The sequence below is a fragment of the Eschscholzia californica genome, unplaced genomic scaffold, assembly GCF_041429995.1.
Source record: "Eschscholzia californica isolate CP2 unplaced genomic scaffold, dmEscCali1.0.p SCAF_4, whole genome shotgun sequence".
In the NCBI taxonomy this organism is placed as follows: Eukaryota; Viridiplantae; Streptophyta; class Magnoliopsida; order Ranunculales; family Papaveraceae; genus Eschscholzia; species Eschscholzia californica.
In genome coordinates, this window is record NW_028238461.1 from 1,090,593 (window position 1) to 1,104,111 (window position 13,519).

At 35.9% G+C, this 13,519-nt stretch overlaps 1 protein-coding gene across 1 annotated transcript; it reads left to right on the forward strand.

Annotated features, from left to right (window-relative positions):
- The first annotated feature begins 6,808 nt into the window (after positions 1-6,808).
- MP (Transcriptional factor B3 family protein / auxin-responsive factor AUX/IAA-like protein) lies at positions 6,809-13,388 on the forward strand. Its single transcript, XM_086633824.1, has 14 exons — positions 6,809-7,925; positions 8,118-8,230; positions 8,944-9,042; positions 9,148-9,204; positions 9,310-9,462; positions 9,572-9,656; positions 9,855-9,945; positions 10,063-10,227; positions 10,333-10,455; positions 10,581-10,656; positions 10,744-10,879; positions 11,170-12,497; positions 12,604-12,794; positions 12,900-13,388. The coding sequence occupies exons 1-14, from the start codon at positions 7,802-7,804 to the stop codon at positions 13,003-13,005; spliced, it is 2,847 nt and encodes a 948-aa protein (XP_086489950.1). The 5' UTR covers positions 6,809-7,801; the 3' UTR covers positions 13,006-13,388.
- The last annotated feature ends 131 nt before the right edge of the window (positions 13,389-13,519 follow it).

A 13,519-nucleotide genomic window follows, 5' to 3' on the forward strand; every position in this document is an offset into this window, starting at 1 on the left:
ATGTTCTATAAATTACCTATAATTTACTATAAATTGTGGTAATTTACGATAAAGTACATGTACTGTAAATTCTGTTATAAGTAACCGTACGAAAGAACAAATGTTTCATAAATCCGTACGGATTGAAAACCAGATCTGAAGAAAAAAAATGAGAATATAATTAAGCTTAAACTCCAAATCTAAAGATATCTTCTATGATGATTGATTGCAATAATGTCAAACTCGAGTTGAAGGATTAAACATCAAGATCAAAAACATAAATGAAATTTTATGAGAGAGAAATAAAATAAACATCAAACATTCGATTGATGATTGATAATCTGATCTCACGAAATATCAGAAACAACAGAAGATTAAACATAGATCTAAAGAAATATGATATTATCACTGGATGCAAACATAACATACTAACTAAAGATCTTAAACAGTTATGAAAAGGAATAAACATTGAATAAGGAATAAACATAAAGATCTTAAACAGTTATGAAAATTTTAGGGTTTTAGTTATGAATCTTTGAATAAGGAATAAACATAAAGATCTTAAACAGTTATGAAAATTTTAGAGAGAGAAAATAAACATCATACATTCGAAGTTAATGAATTAGTAAATAGATCTTATAGATATGTATCATAAATTTGATACGTTTTATAATAAAGCGAAATAATTAGGGTTTTAGTTATAAGAAGAAATATTAGATATTAACAATGGTGTTTATAAAGATTTCGAAAGTATTAAACCTGATAAATGATGAATTTGAACAGCAATATAATGTAGAAGAAGAAGATTTTCTGAGTTTAATGGAGGTTTGTCAACTAAATCGGTTTTAGATAGATCAAATAAAGAGTTTCCGTTACTGAAAATAATGGAGATATCCTTACTTTGAATAGAAACATGATTGGAGAGAAATATGGGAGATAATAATGAAGATATCCTTACTTTGAATAGAAACATGATTGGAGAGAAATATGGGAGATAATAATGAAGATATCCTTACTTTGAATAGAAACATGATTGGAGAGAAATATGGAAGATAAATATGGAAGAAGATATGCATAGATTTCGAAGATAAATCAGTTATAAAATATGGAAAGGTTATATTAGGGATTATGAAATAATATTTATTCTAGAGATTTGTGTTTTCTCTCTAGATGAGACCAAATGGACTAGATATCCATTTATATTATTTTTTTGGTTTTAAAACCCTTTATAGGATTAGAGAGGATTATATCTACTATTAGGACCCGTTTTTTGGACTATAAACCCAAAAATTCAAATTCTTTTATTTATTTATCTTGTCTAAGAATAGGGATTGTTAGTCATTTGTTGTAAATTCGGTACGGGTGTGGTCTTGAGTTTCTACCGCGTCAAAAGCCAACTTAAGATATAAGACTTTTCCTCGAACCCCTACTGTTTGTAAAGTGACGATCACCACCCTTCTCACAACCAATGTGGGGCTAATGCCAGTAATCTCGTATCAGAGGTCAAATGTACTAATGGGAATGCAGTCTTCAAAGTCCGCCAATATCTGAAAGAAATATGATTGTTATTAGTCCCACGTCAGTTGTGTGAGGGAAGGATAGCTACTTTGTAAGTGTGAAAGGAAATCTCGCTTCTTGAGGTACATCTGAGGTAGAGAGAAACCGAGAACCACATCCACACTCGGCGTGCCAGAATATTGTGAAATTAGAAAGATGACTAACATAAGCAAAGGTGAAGAAGGAAGAAAAATGAAAACAAAAAGCAATTAAAAAGAAACTTTATCTTTTCATACCACAGTACCCACCTGATCAAGAATAAGAAAAGTAGTCATGAGGTCTCTTTTTGTACAAGACACGACAGAAAGAAAACCCTAAAAAGTGGCCTTCACTTTCGTCTTTTTTTTTAATAAATAAACTTTTATTTATCAAGTGTGGGAGAGAGATATCATCAAAAAAAAAAAAAAAAGTGTGGGAGAGAGAGAGAGAGTATGTAAGTAAAGGTGTCTATGAGGACAAAAAAAAAATGAGGTAGGAATGTACTCTTCCCTTCCCAACAACACTGCATGCGTGATCTCATTTTATCTCTTTTATTATATTCATTTTTACAAAAAAAAAAAAATTTAAAAATTATTCAAATTAAATTCTTCACTTGACCAGTCACACGGAATAAAAAAAACGGTCTATATTAAAGTCAAACTCCTTTACTGAAAATAAGTTATTAAGATTTTTGTCATTGTATCACTCCTCGTTTACTATGACGGATCAATTTGTAATGTATTTATTATGTATTTGTGTTGTATGTAACGACTATTTGAGTCTATGTAGAAAACAATGAGTTGACAAATTAAACTACTCATTGTTCATGTTTTACAGAACTACCACTTCATTTCGAAAAATAGTTGATATTACACCCTCACGTGTATGAAAAGTCTCAAGAGCAATTTAAATTGTGTGTTCAGTGACATGTGATACATGACAAAAATATCCTGGTTCACAACATTGTCTTGCAATATATAAATCCATTCTTATTCATCTAACAATATTACCAATCTTCCAAATTGATCATGAAAAGTCCCATCAAGACTTATCTCTGATGGATTTTTCGGTTTTTTAAGGTTTATGAGATTAATTTTCATCCAATTTGAGTCTTAATCTTCACCTTTAAGTTTGAATGTTGAAGAACCATAGCTAATCCAGTCAACTTCAACCCCAAAATTAGAAGGAAAGCAACTTAACTTTTGTTGGGTAGAGAGAAACTATACTAGAACTCTGGAACCCTAAAACCCCAATAAGAAAAGGAAAAAAGAAATGAGTTGCATGTGCACAAGGACAGAAGAATTAAGGTTTATGGGGATTAATAAAACCTTTATTTAATTAATTAATATTAATTATGATATTAAATGGGTTAAGTAAGAGTTAGAAAGAAGATGGTTGTGCTTAGTGCAGTGTGAAGGTGCGCTTATAGAGATAATTTTTTAAGTTCCAAGGCTTTAATTAGTTAATCGAACGGTGTGCTTAGTCCGCATGCTCGGCTCGATTTCGGCGTCAAATCTGGATCGTTCGATCCTATCTTCCCCCAATATACAAAATCCCCCTTATTTCAATGCATTCTTGAATCTCATTCACGGTGTACTTTGAGTATCTTCCTCAAACTCTAGTCTTTGTTTTGACTAGTCAAAACAAAACTTCACCTCTTTTCTTAAAAATTCAATAATATGATTAATAAAGTTCATACCTTCTCTAATTTGGAGACATCTTCACTAATATTTTTTTCTTTTATGAGTTAAAGTTTAATTAGTATAACTATTTATGTTAATTCTAATGTTTATCAACTAAAAAAAGAAAATATATTCTTTAGGGGAATGTGTGTAATATTCTCATATTGTTTGAGAGACGGCTCGGAGAGTTCGTGTGTGTTTTAAATTTAATAAGTCTATGTTTTTTAGTAAACTCCTAGAGTTTCTTGCTAAGAACAAAACTTCTTATTTGTTGGGATTGAGGCATTACGTATGGTCTCTTAGTAGAGGACGATTCGTCTCTAAGACTACAGTCTAGAATAGTTTTACATGGCTTCCTCGAGTGACCGGTACCTGAAATGTGTAAGTGTATCTCAAGCTTAGTAACCATTGAGGTCTTCTGAGGGGTCTACCCTAAACAAACTTCGTACCCATTGTGTTTGGATGTAAAAAACATACACAATACTAAATGCGAAGAATTAAAGCATTATAATTTGACCTGAACTCGTATAATAAGTATACAGAAATTTCATTTGTTTTCCTAGATGACCATTTCGCAACAGATTGATGATCATTTACGAGACTATAACCAGATATAGATAATAGTCGAACTTGTAAATTTGAAGAAGCGAAATAAATAGATAAGTTAGGCGGAAGAAGGGGTATTCTACTCACGGTCGGAAAGGGAAGACGATATCCTTCCTGATTGATCACCAGCGTCGAATGCCTTAAGCATAACCTCCTCGATTACCGGCATAGAATGGATGAGCGCTTATGAGTTCCCACTATCGAGCCTTCGTGGGGGGGGGGGGGGGGGGGGAATGGTTGTCTACTAAAGAAAGAATTTTGTTGCTGCTTATTTGGTTAATAGTTGAATACTCTATGCATGTTGCCCTTGTTAATGTACAACATAAAATTATATAGGCTATCTATTAGTATGACGTAAGGTCTCAGGGAGCCTTTGATTTGAGAGTAGAGTAAAGGGCGTCGCTCGGGAGTTCTTTGTTGCCTCCCATTACACCGGTCTTATTCCCGTACTAGTTAGATACGCCCTCCACCAGCGAAAGATTTAGCAATTTATACTCAGTATTAGTTTTGTTATTTTAAAACTACATTTTTTCACAGCAGCCTTATTAATAATGAATTACATTTGTTTTGTAGAAGTTTAATTGAAGATTTTTCTTCAGGACCCATGAAAGGAGTCTTTGTGAGTGAATAAAGTGTTAGTGTTGAAATCTTGACTAAATAGATCCTCTAATCTTCCTTTAATCTTACCTTAATCAAACTTTGATTTCTCTGTCCTTTTGTTTTATGACCAAAACGGTGTGTATCACGTAATCTAAATCAACCTTTTCACGTGTTTAGAATGAATCCCCCCATGTCTTATGCATGCTTAAATGGGGTGGAAATAAAATACCACAACAATTCAGATTTTTAGTTAACGTGCATCGAGACCATTAATTTGTCGTGATCCACACGCGTGGTATTGCTAGAATCAAGTGAGGTCATAAAACAAAAGGTACCATGTATAGGGACCCTCACTTTGTGTAAAGGGCCACCTATTTCATAGGGACATATCTCCCCACACCATCTTACAAGTAGGAGTCTATCCACAACACATTTTGTACTCTTAAAAATTATCTGGGCATGATTTCCAATTCTCCAATAAAAATTTGACCAATTTTGGACATAAATTTTATGTGGTTTATCGTGATTCGTAGTTCAGTGAATTAAAATCAACATAAACATAAATAATATTCGAAATATATCTAGTTTGTCTTCTTCTGTAGCATAGTATTTTTATTATCGTCATTGATAAAAGATTTATCTCGTTCTACAGTGACTAAGGAACGACTTTTTCCATTGTCATTAGAGAAATGATTACCCCTTTTATTTGCAAAGAAAGGAAAAATTTCCTTGAAAGTTCAAACGAAATCTTTAACTAGTGTTTCGCAGCACCTAGTCAAGAATCTAGTCTTAGTTGAACTACATGTTCACAATAAAAGGCCCTCTATGTCGTCAACAAAGAGAGGATAGATAAAGAAAAAAGACGTTCCTTGTGACAACATTGGTGACGAGAACAGAATAAAACTAAAAGCGTAATGTTATGGATATCCAGTAACGAGGATGAACAAACAAACCAAGAGAAGAAATAACGGAAGTTACATCAAATGCAAAAGATGACGTAGTTCGATTGGGAGACCTACTCCATAATGAACAATAGTGCAATAGTAGTTTCATTATTTGATGAAGAACAAGATCGCAATTTTTTTAAGGAAATTTAGCACTTAAACCGCCTTTGACGCTCTTGCCTAAATTTATTACATTAATAATAACCTTTTTATAAAACTACCACAAAAATAAATAGATTAGTCGGGTCACAATCTAAATCTAAATCAGATATTTTGTTCAATCACTAGCTCAATTGAATTCTTGACCGAAGTATGTGTAGTTGAATAAGATAATTTTTTTCTAAATTTTTTGGGCAGATACCTCGATTGAAATTCGACCGAGACATTGACGGGACATATCAGTATTGATTGGTCTATACTCAACACGCTTCCAAAATGTCCAACTAATTAGGAGTAAATGACTAAACGCAGTTCGATCCTTATCGTTTTTTGGGGTTTTGTTAAAGATTTTTTCCTGTCATCCATAGTTTGAACTTAAGGAGCATCAAATCTTCTTTTTTTTTTCTTCTCCTTGATTCGTCTATCTGACTTTGTTTAGTCGGGAACAATGGCCAGTCATGCCTTTAAACGATTTACATCTGTTTTGTGTGGGTGATTTCTTGGATTTATATGCTTTGCTTTGATCTTAGTGTCATATATCATACTTCATCTCTAGTAGACACATATTACAGTGAATATGGTTGTTCCATCTTAACATGTGACCACTCAAAGTCCATTTTGTATTCTTCATGTGGTAAATGGTTTCACTGCATTTTCTGAGGCCAACTTATTTTATTTAGTTTCACCCATGCTTCATCCTGATCATGGATAGAGCCCTAAAGTCGGGTCCATAAGCCGTGACAATTGCCCCACGAAGACTCGCCCTTTCTTGCTCTTGAGATTATATGTGTTACTGTTTGGGGCACCCTTTTGATCCTAAAGTATCTACTCAGGTGTGGGACTTATGCCCACTGGACAGACTGTTCGACCCTGACAATTTTTCGGCTTTACTTCTCAAGTTGTAAGTGGAGTTGATTACTTCTCTTATGAAGCTGGATACATCTCTTTAGTTGCTCTTCGAAATGGATTAGTTCTCTACTTGTCATGGAATACAAATTTATTAACGCTTTCTCCACTTTCTGACTTGAACTTGATAAACAACACTAAATACTAGGTATTCAATTTTTCTTCATTATCCCTTCTGTAAAATGAATTAGTTTCATGTTGTATTTTTCAGTTTTTATTTCCGGGTCCTAACTTGGTTTTCCCTTTTTGTAGTTGTCTTAAAAAAAATATCCAACTGTGAAATGGTAAAGGGATGTGAGATTCAAAAAGAGTAGGAAAAGTTTTAGGTGCCCCATTAGACCAACCAAGGACCCTACACTATCTCAACAAAAAAACCAAGGACCCTACACTAAAGTAGAGAGAGAAAGTCCCAAACAAGACAGAAGAATGAGAAAATGAAAGAAGAAGAAAATATGAAAATCCAAAAAATCTCCCGATTCAAGAAAGACTAGTTTATAGACCCTCCTCCCTCACTCTGAATAAAAAATAAAAAGAAACTAGTACATACAGTATGACATTACCATCCATCCATCACTTCATTATACTCCTCTGTTTCTCTCTCTATACATACTAGTACTAGTATATGCCTCTCAGCTTTTGTCTCTCTCTCTCTCTATCTGACTTTTTTTCAGTGTGACACAACATCTTTCTCTCTGTTCTCACTACTAGGCTTATTACTTAGTTTCTCTCTCTACTGTATCAATGAAAGTTGCAGTATGATTCTCTCTTTTACACAGTAAAAGGGTGGTTGAGTGAGAGGAAGGAGGAGATAGTAGTGTGGGTGGGTATGACAATAAGTGAGGAGGAGGGATAGGGAATGCCCACACTTTCCATTTTAAGTGATAAAAGTAGAAGAAATAAAGGGTAGATAGACTCCTCCTGGTTCTTCCAGTTGGAGGAGGAGGAGGATAAGAACAACAATAAGACACTCCCCCCCATTATCCAACTTAGGGGGTACTCATGCTTCTTCATTCGGCGTGCTTCAACCAAACAACTTCCTTTTCACCAATGGGTTTATTCATTCATTGGCCCACTTAGATTTCAGTCCTTTTACTTTTGTCTCTGATTTTTGGGTTTATGTGATTCTTCAATTTTATAGATTTTCTGAGGTGGGTTGGTGGTGAGAGCTTTTAACCCTTTCCTTTCTGAAAAAGGAGAAGATGGAAAGACTTTCATCAATTAGTATTTTCTCTGTTTTTCTTACTTACCCAAGGAAGATGTGATTATAGATTGTTTCTGACTTTGGGTATTATCTTCAATATTGAGGTTTTGAAACTGTTCAACATTTGAATGAATATCATGAGGTTTGAGTTTGAGTAGTGTTTTTTAGAAAGAGAGAAAGAAACATTCATGGCATCTTCTATTGAAGAAATTATCAAGACAACAACAACACCAACAGCAGGATTGGGTAATGTGGGAACACCCACTTTGCTGGAAGAGATGAAGGCTTTGAAACAATTTCAAGATCAATCTGGTTAGTCTATTCTTTAACTCAAAAAAGCAAAACTTCAAATTTCATATTGTGGGACTAAAAGTACTATTATAACTTGAATTTATTGTTCTAAAAATGGAAACTATTGAGTCAAAATAAAAGTTTTTAGCTTTAAGTGTTGATTTGGAAGTGTTTATTGTGTTAAGATCTTCCATGGTTTTTCATGGGTTTTAGGGGAAAAGAAGACAATCAATTCTGAGTTATGGCATGCTTGTGCTGGTCCACTTGTTTCATTGCCTCAAGCTGGAAATCTTGTATACTACTTCCCTCAAGGTCACAGTGAGCAGGTATTATTATTATACTTCATTTTCTTCTTGCTTGAAACTAGTTTGATTGGCTTGTTCATCTAATAAACTTTCTACTTCTTGATGAGAATGTTTTCAAATTTCTTCTTAAAAGTGGTCTATGGAAGAGATAGCTAATGACCCAAATGTGTCCAATAATCACAAAAAAGGAAGGTGGTCAATGTAGTGTACTGTGATCAACATACTTTTAGGAGGACAAAATGGCATCCGCTTAAACGCGAAATACACGAGCAGGGTCTCTTGCGTTCTACCGAAATTTCACTCAAAAAGAGTTTTCGGGCTTCTGCTTGTAACACTTGAGATACCGAGGTTGTGGATGTTGGATGTTCGACATAGGAAGGAAGAGCATTAGGAAATTAAAATCTAAGGGCTACATCTTTGAACCCCTTAGATAAGCCAAGAAATTAGGATATTCACATGTTTTCATCGCGTAATTACCTATTATTTCGTTGTGACATCTGTTGTTCTTGCTGCTCCTTTGGAGTTGTAGGCCGATATTGTTATAAATTTATAATGATCTAGAATACGAGGAGTAAGCCTTGATCAGGGAGACTCCCTTTAGTCTTCTTAAAGTAGGCTCTTGCCACAAACTGAGGTTTTAGTTGGGTTCTTTTATGGCCGGGACCGGTACCACTTGTCGAATTAATTGTTCCCGCTTAATATTATTAGTTTGCTGATTTTCATTGTTTTAACAGGTAGCGGTTTCAACTAAGAGAGCAGCAACCTCACACATACCCAACTACCCAAATCTCCCATCTCAATTGATGTGCCAAGTTCATAATGTTACATTACATGTACGTGTTGGAACCACCCTTTATTCCGACTTTCTTGTCCCTTTCCTTTGTTTTAGCTACGTGGGTTGCTTACGTTTTGGTCTGGTATACTTTATTTGAATTCAGGCCGACAAAGAAACGGATGAGATTTTTGCACAAATGACTCTTCAGCCAGTGAATTCTGTATGTCAATCTCACTCTCTAAGATAGTTTTAGACTGAACTCTAGCTGCATTTATGTAAAGTTAATGGCAGATCTTTTTTACCTTTCTTATCTCTCTTTGATTAGGAGAAGGATGTATTCCCCTTTCCGGATTTTGGACTGAAGACTAGCAAGCATCCTACCGAATTCTTTTGTAAAACTTTAACGGCAAGTGACACAAGCACTCATGGTGGCTTCTCTGTTCCCCGAAGGGCAGCTGAAAAGCTGTTTCCTTCGCTGGTAAGTTCTTATAATGTTGAAGAACATAAGTTACGGACCAAAATGTGAATTATCGTTGGTGCAACTAAATTAATATTTGATCTCATTTTCCATGTTTTGTTCATTACAGGATTATGCCATGCAACCTCCAACTCAGGAGCTTGTTGTTCATGACTTGCATGACAATTCCTGGACATTTCGTCACATATATCGAGGTTAGGAATTTTTTTTCGTTGATCAGTAGTTAGGATTAGGAAGAGTATTTTGGAATTGAAGGGTAGGTAAACTATACACTTTCTATTTGTTTGCTCGATTTGGTTGATGTATTAAATGATCAAGTTATGTGTTCAAGCACTATTTTATCTTCATTTAGTTGACTTTTTCATTCGCTTTCGGGTTCATTCTTTCTATAGGACAGCCAAAGCGACACCTTCTCACAACTGGTTGGAGTGTGTTTGTGGGTTCGAAAAGACTTAAAGCAGGTGATTCTGTTCTATTCATCAGGTAAACTAAAGAGAAATCTACCGTATTTTGGAATTGGTTATGTTAGAATTTTTTCCTTTCACCACGGATTGGTAAATATCTCCGTCTCTTTACTGAACGATGTAAAGTGGCCAATAGGGATGAAAAGTCACAATTATTAGTGGGTGTGAGGCGTGCAAATCATCAGCAAACTGCTTTGCCTTCATCGGTTCTCTCAGCCGATAGCATGCATTTCGGAGTCCTTGCAGCTGCAGCACATGCTGCAGCAAATCGAAGTCCATTTACCATTTTTTATAACCCAAGGTTTGATTCCCATCTCTTCTTTTCGTATTTTTTTATCGTTCATGCAATTTGATATTCTTTAATTTTTTATTACTGAATCCTGTTATCTTTGCCGCATCTCTGTAGAGCATGCCCTTCGGAATTTGTCATTCCATTAATTAGATATCAAAAAGCTGTATATGGCACTCAAGTTTCAGTTGGAATGAGATTTGGTATGATGCTTGAAACCGAGGAGTCTAGTAAACGCAGGTATTTCCTTAAGTTCCCACTTATTCGATCAAATTGTTTCCAAGCCAAGTCCTCCTTTGGCATCCATCGATTCGTATATGTTAATGCTGATTTTTGACTTGCATTAAAATCTCTTGTATCTCCAGATACATGGGAACGGTGATAGGTATTAGTGACTTAGATCCATTGAGATGGCCTAGTTCTAAATGGCGTAATCTTCAGGTAGATAAGGCTATCTTTGATATGTAGCTCTCGACTACATAAGAGTTATCGTCTTCTTGTTTAACTACTGATTTATATTCCATGCAGGTGGAATGGGATGAAGTTGGTTGTGGGGAAAAACAGAATAGGGTTAGTTTATGGGAGATTGAGACTCCGGATAGCCTTTTCATTTTCCCTTCCATGCCTTCGAGTCTCAAACGACAAGTACAACCTGGATATGCTGGTAATTTATTTATATATTTATTTAGTATTTGACTATTTACCAAGTTTTGTGCTTCGTAAACAATCTTGGGCCTCTCTCGCCCCATAAGCTAGCTCAAGAGGTAGTAAGACTCATATGAATTGACCACCTATACCCATTCGACAACCAATCTGGGATTACCCCAATTATCTACTCCTACACATTGGTTTTGAGTCCTCATATCTGTGTTTGGTAGTTTTTAGTCTCTCTCACCTTGAATGCCAGTAGGATAGTCATTGACCGACCGTCTATTGGTGTGACATGATTTGCAGAGAGTGAATGGGGAAATATGTTCAAAAGATCTTTATTTCGCGGCATAGAGAGGGGAAATTGTGATTTCTCATTCCCGGCTTTTCCCGGAATTGGTCCGGAACATTTTACCAGGATGCTCCCAAAGCCTCCACTTACTGGTCCTATTGGAACCTTTCCATCTGCTTACCTGCCACCTTGTATCACAAAGGCAAGTCCTTTGCTAGAAGGAGAGTCACTTGGAAAAGATTTAGCCTCTCAAAAATCATCGCTTCTCTCTCCACAGATTCAAAATCATAATTCTCGTCAGCACAACCTCGGCGTGTCGCAGGCTATGAAAGCAAATTCATTATCGCCAGCACTTTTACCCGAAAATTTCCAATCTTCTACTAAAGTTGAAACTCAGTTATCGACCTCACCCAAACCCTGTACTGACAAACCAGAACCAACGTCTATGATGATATCAAATCAACCATGTCAGTTGACTTCCTCTGGGAAGATCACCCAGGATAAATTGGTCGGGAGTCCTCTAAATCCTCAAAATTTCACGAGTCAATTGTTATCCACGAACCAGGGGATAGTACCTGTGCAGACAGGACAACAGCTTTTGCAGCAGCAGTTGGAACCAAGTACACTCCATCAACATCAAATTGATGCACTCCAATTGGATACAAGTAATCCAAATGGTTTACTTCCGTACCCGGTGAACCTCTCATCTCAATACTTGGATAATGATGATTGGATGCTTCAATCTGGTCAATCTCTGGCTGGAATTCTCAGATCACCGGGACAAGCCGGATGTGGGCTAGAAGACCTACCGAGTATGTACCAAGAAATGATTAATCCAGGAATGACTTCACTGGGTCAAGAAATGTGGAGTCCTCAGCTAAATTACCTTAGATACTTATCTCAAGAGCAAGAACTTGCCTCTTCTCCCAATCGTGTCCCAAATACTCTTCCGGGTTTTTCTAATTTATGTGGATTGAAGGAATTGTCTGAAGAAAGTAAGGTTCAGAGTGAAATTTATAATGGTTTCCATTTCGAAGGAAGCCATGGTGGAAGCACTATCATTGATCCTTCTGTTTCGAGCACCTGTATGGATGGAGTTGGTTCACTAGGAGATGCAGGATTTCAGAGTCCTAATTGCTTTGTCGGTAACTTCAGTTCAAACCAAGATGTTCAGTCTCAGATTACAACCACAAGCTTGGTCGATTCTCAAACTTTCCCTCTCCAAGAAATTCATGATAATTCAGGAGGTACATCTTCCAGCAACATAGAACTCGATGATACTAGTCTCTTCCAAAACAGCTCGTGGCAGCACTTATCTGCACCTTTACGAACATACACAAAGGTATTGGAATCAACATTATCACTAAAGTTCCTTCAACCCGTTATTTTAATCGACCAGCTATGTCTTTCTTTGGATTTCATTAGTTATATATATATCTATTATCCAGGTTCAGAAGCTAGGATCAGTTGGGAGATCAATTGACGTAACGAGATTTAAAAACTATGATGAGCTGAAAGCAGCGATTGGGTGCATGTTTGGGCTTGATGGACTTCTTGATGATCCAAGAGGTTCATCATGGAAACTTGTATATGTAGATTATGAAAACGACGTGCTTCTTGTTGGCGACGATCCATGGGAGTAAGTCCCGTTTTCTTTTTTCCCACTCATAATTTTCTTCACAAGACACTTGAAATCGTATTGTAAAAAGAACATATTTCACATCAAACACTGGTAATTATGCAGGGAATTCGTTAGCTGCGTTCGGTGCATTCGAATTTTATCGCCTTCGGAAGTTCAGCAGATGAGTGAAGATGGGTTGCAACTTCTTAGCAATACAGTAATGAACTAGGAATGGATTGAGTAGCTTATTGAACTATGAGCACTGACCTCCCAATCACTAGGATCCACATTGCCTAGCTTCTCGACAAGAAGGTACATCTAAAGAATCATTAAGAAAAATAGTTGTATAATGGCGATACAAGTGGGTATATGAGTCGACGTCTCAGAGAGGTAACCATCTTCTCGTCACTGTACTGCCATGATATGATCTGTTTTAAGTGATCGAAATCGAGAGGTTTCCACTTCAATTAGAGTTTGTTTTCCTTGTCATAATGAGATAATGTAATGGGTGATTGTTACTAGATGTTATTACGACTTCAATAGGTACCCTATGATCTCTTTAATTCATGAACCTTATAAAGTATATCTTATATATAGAGGGTTATGAGCTCATATAGACCAGTGAGAATTGATAATCTAAACCAAGTAAATTGCATAAAAAGTGGAGGAAAATGACTCACTTCTTTGTGTCATTTTCGAACGAATAGAAAACTCGAAAAATCACCAAGAACCGAATGGAAGAT

What these genes read in the sequence shown, in the direction of transcription:
- MP (XM_086633824.1), top strand. Translation starts at nt 7,802, where the DNA reads ATGGCATCTTCTATTGAAGAAATTATCAAGACAACAACAACACCAACA. An exon ending in CTCAAGGTCACAGTGAGCAG is followed by an intron (nt 8,231 to 8,943) that starts GTATTATTATTA and finishes TTGTTTTAACAG; the next exon opens with GTAGCGGTTTCAACTAAGAG. An exon ending in GTTGGCGACGATCCATGGGA is followed by an intron (nt 12,795 to 12,899) that starts GTAAGTCCCGTT and finishes GTAATTATGCAG; the next exon opens with GGAATTCGTTAGCTGCGTTC.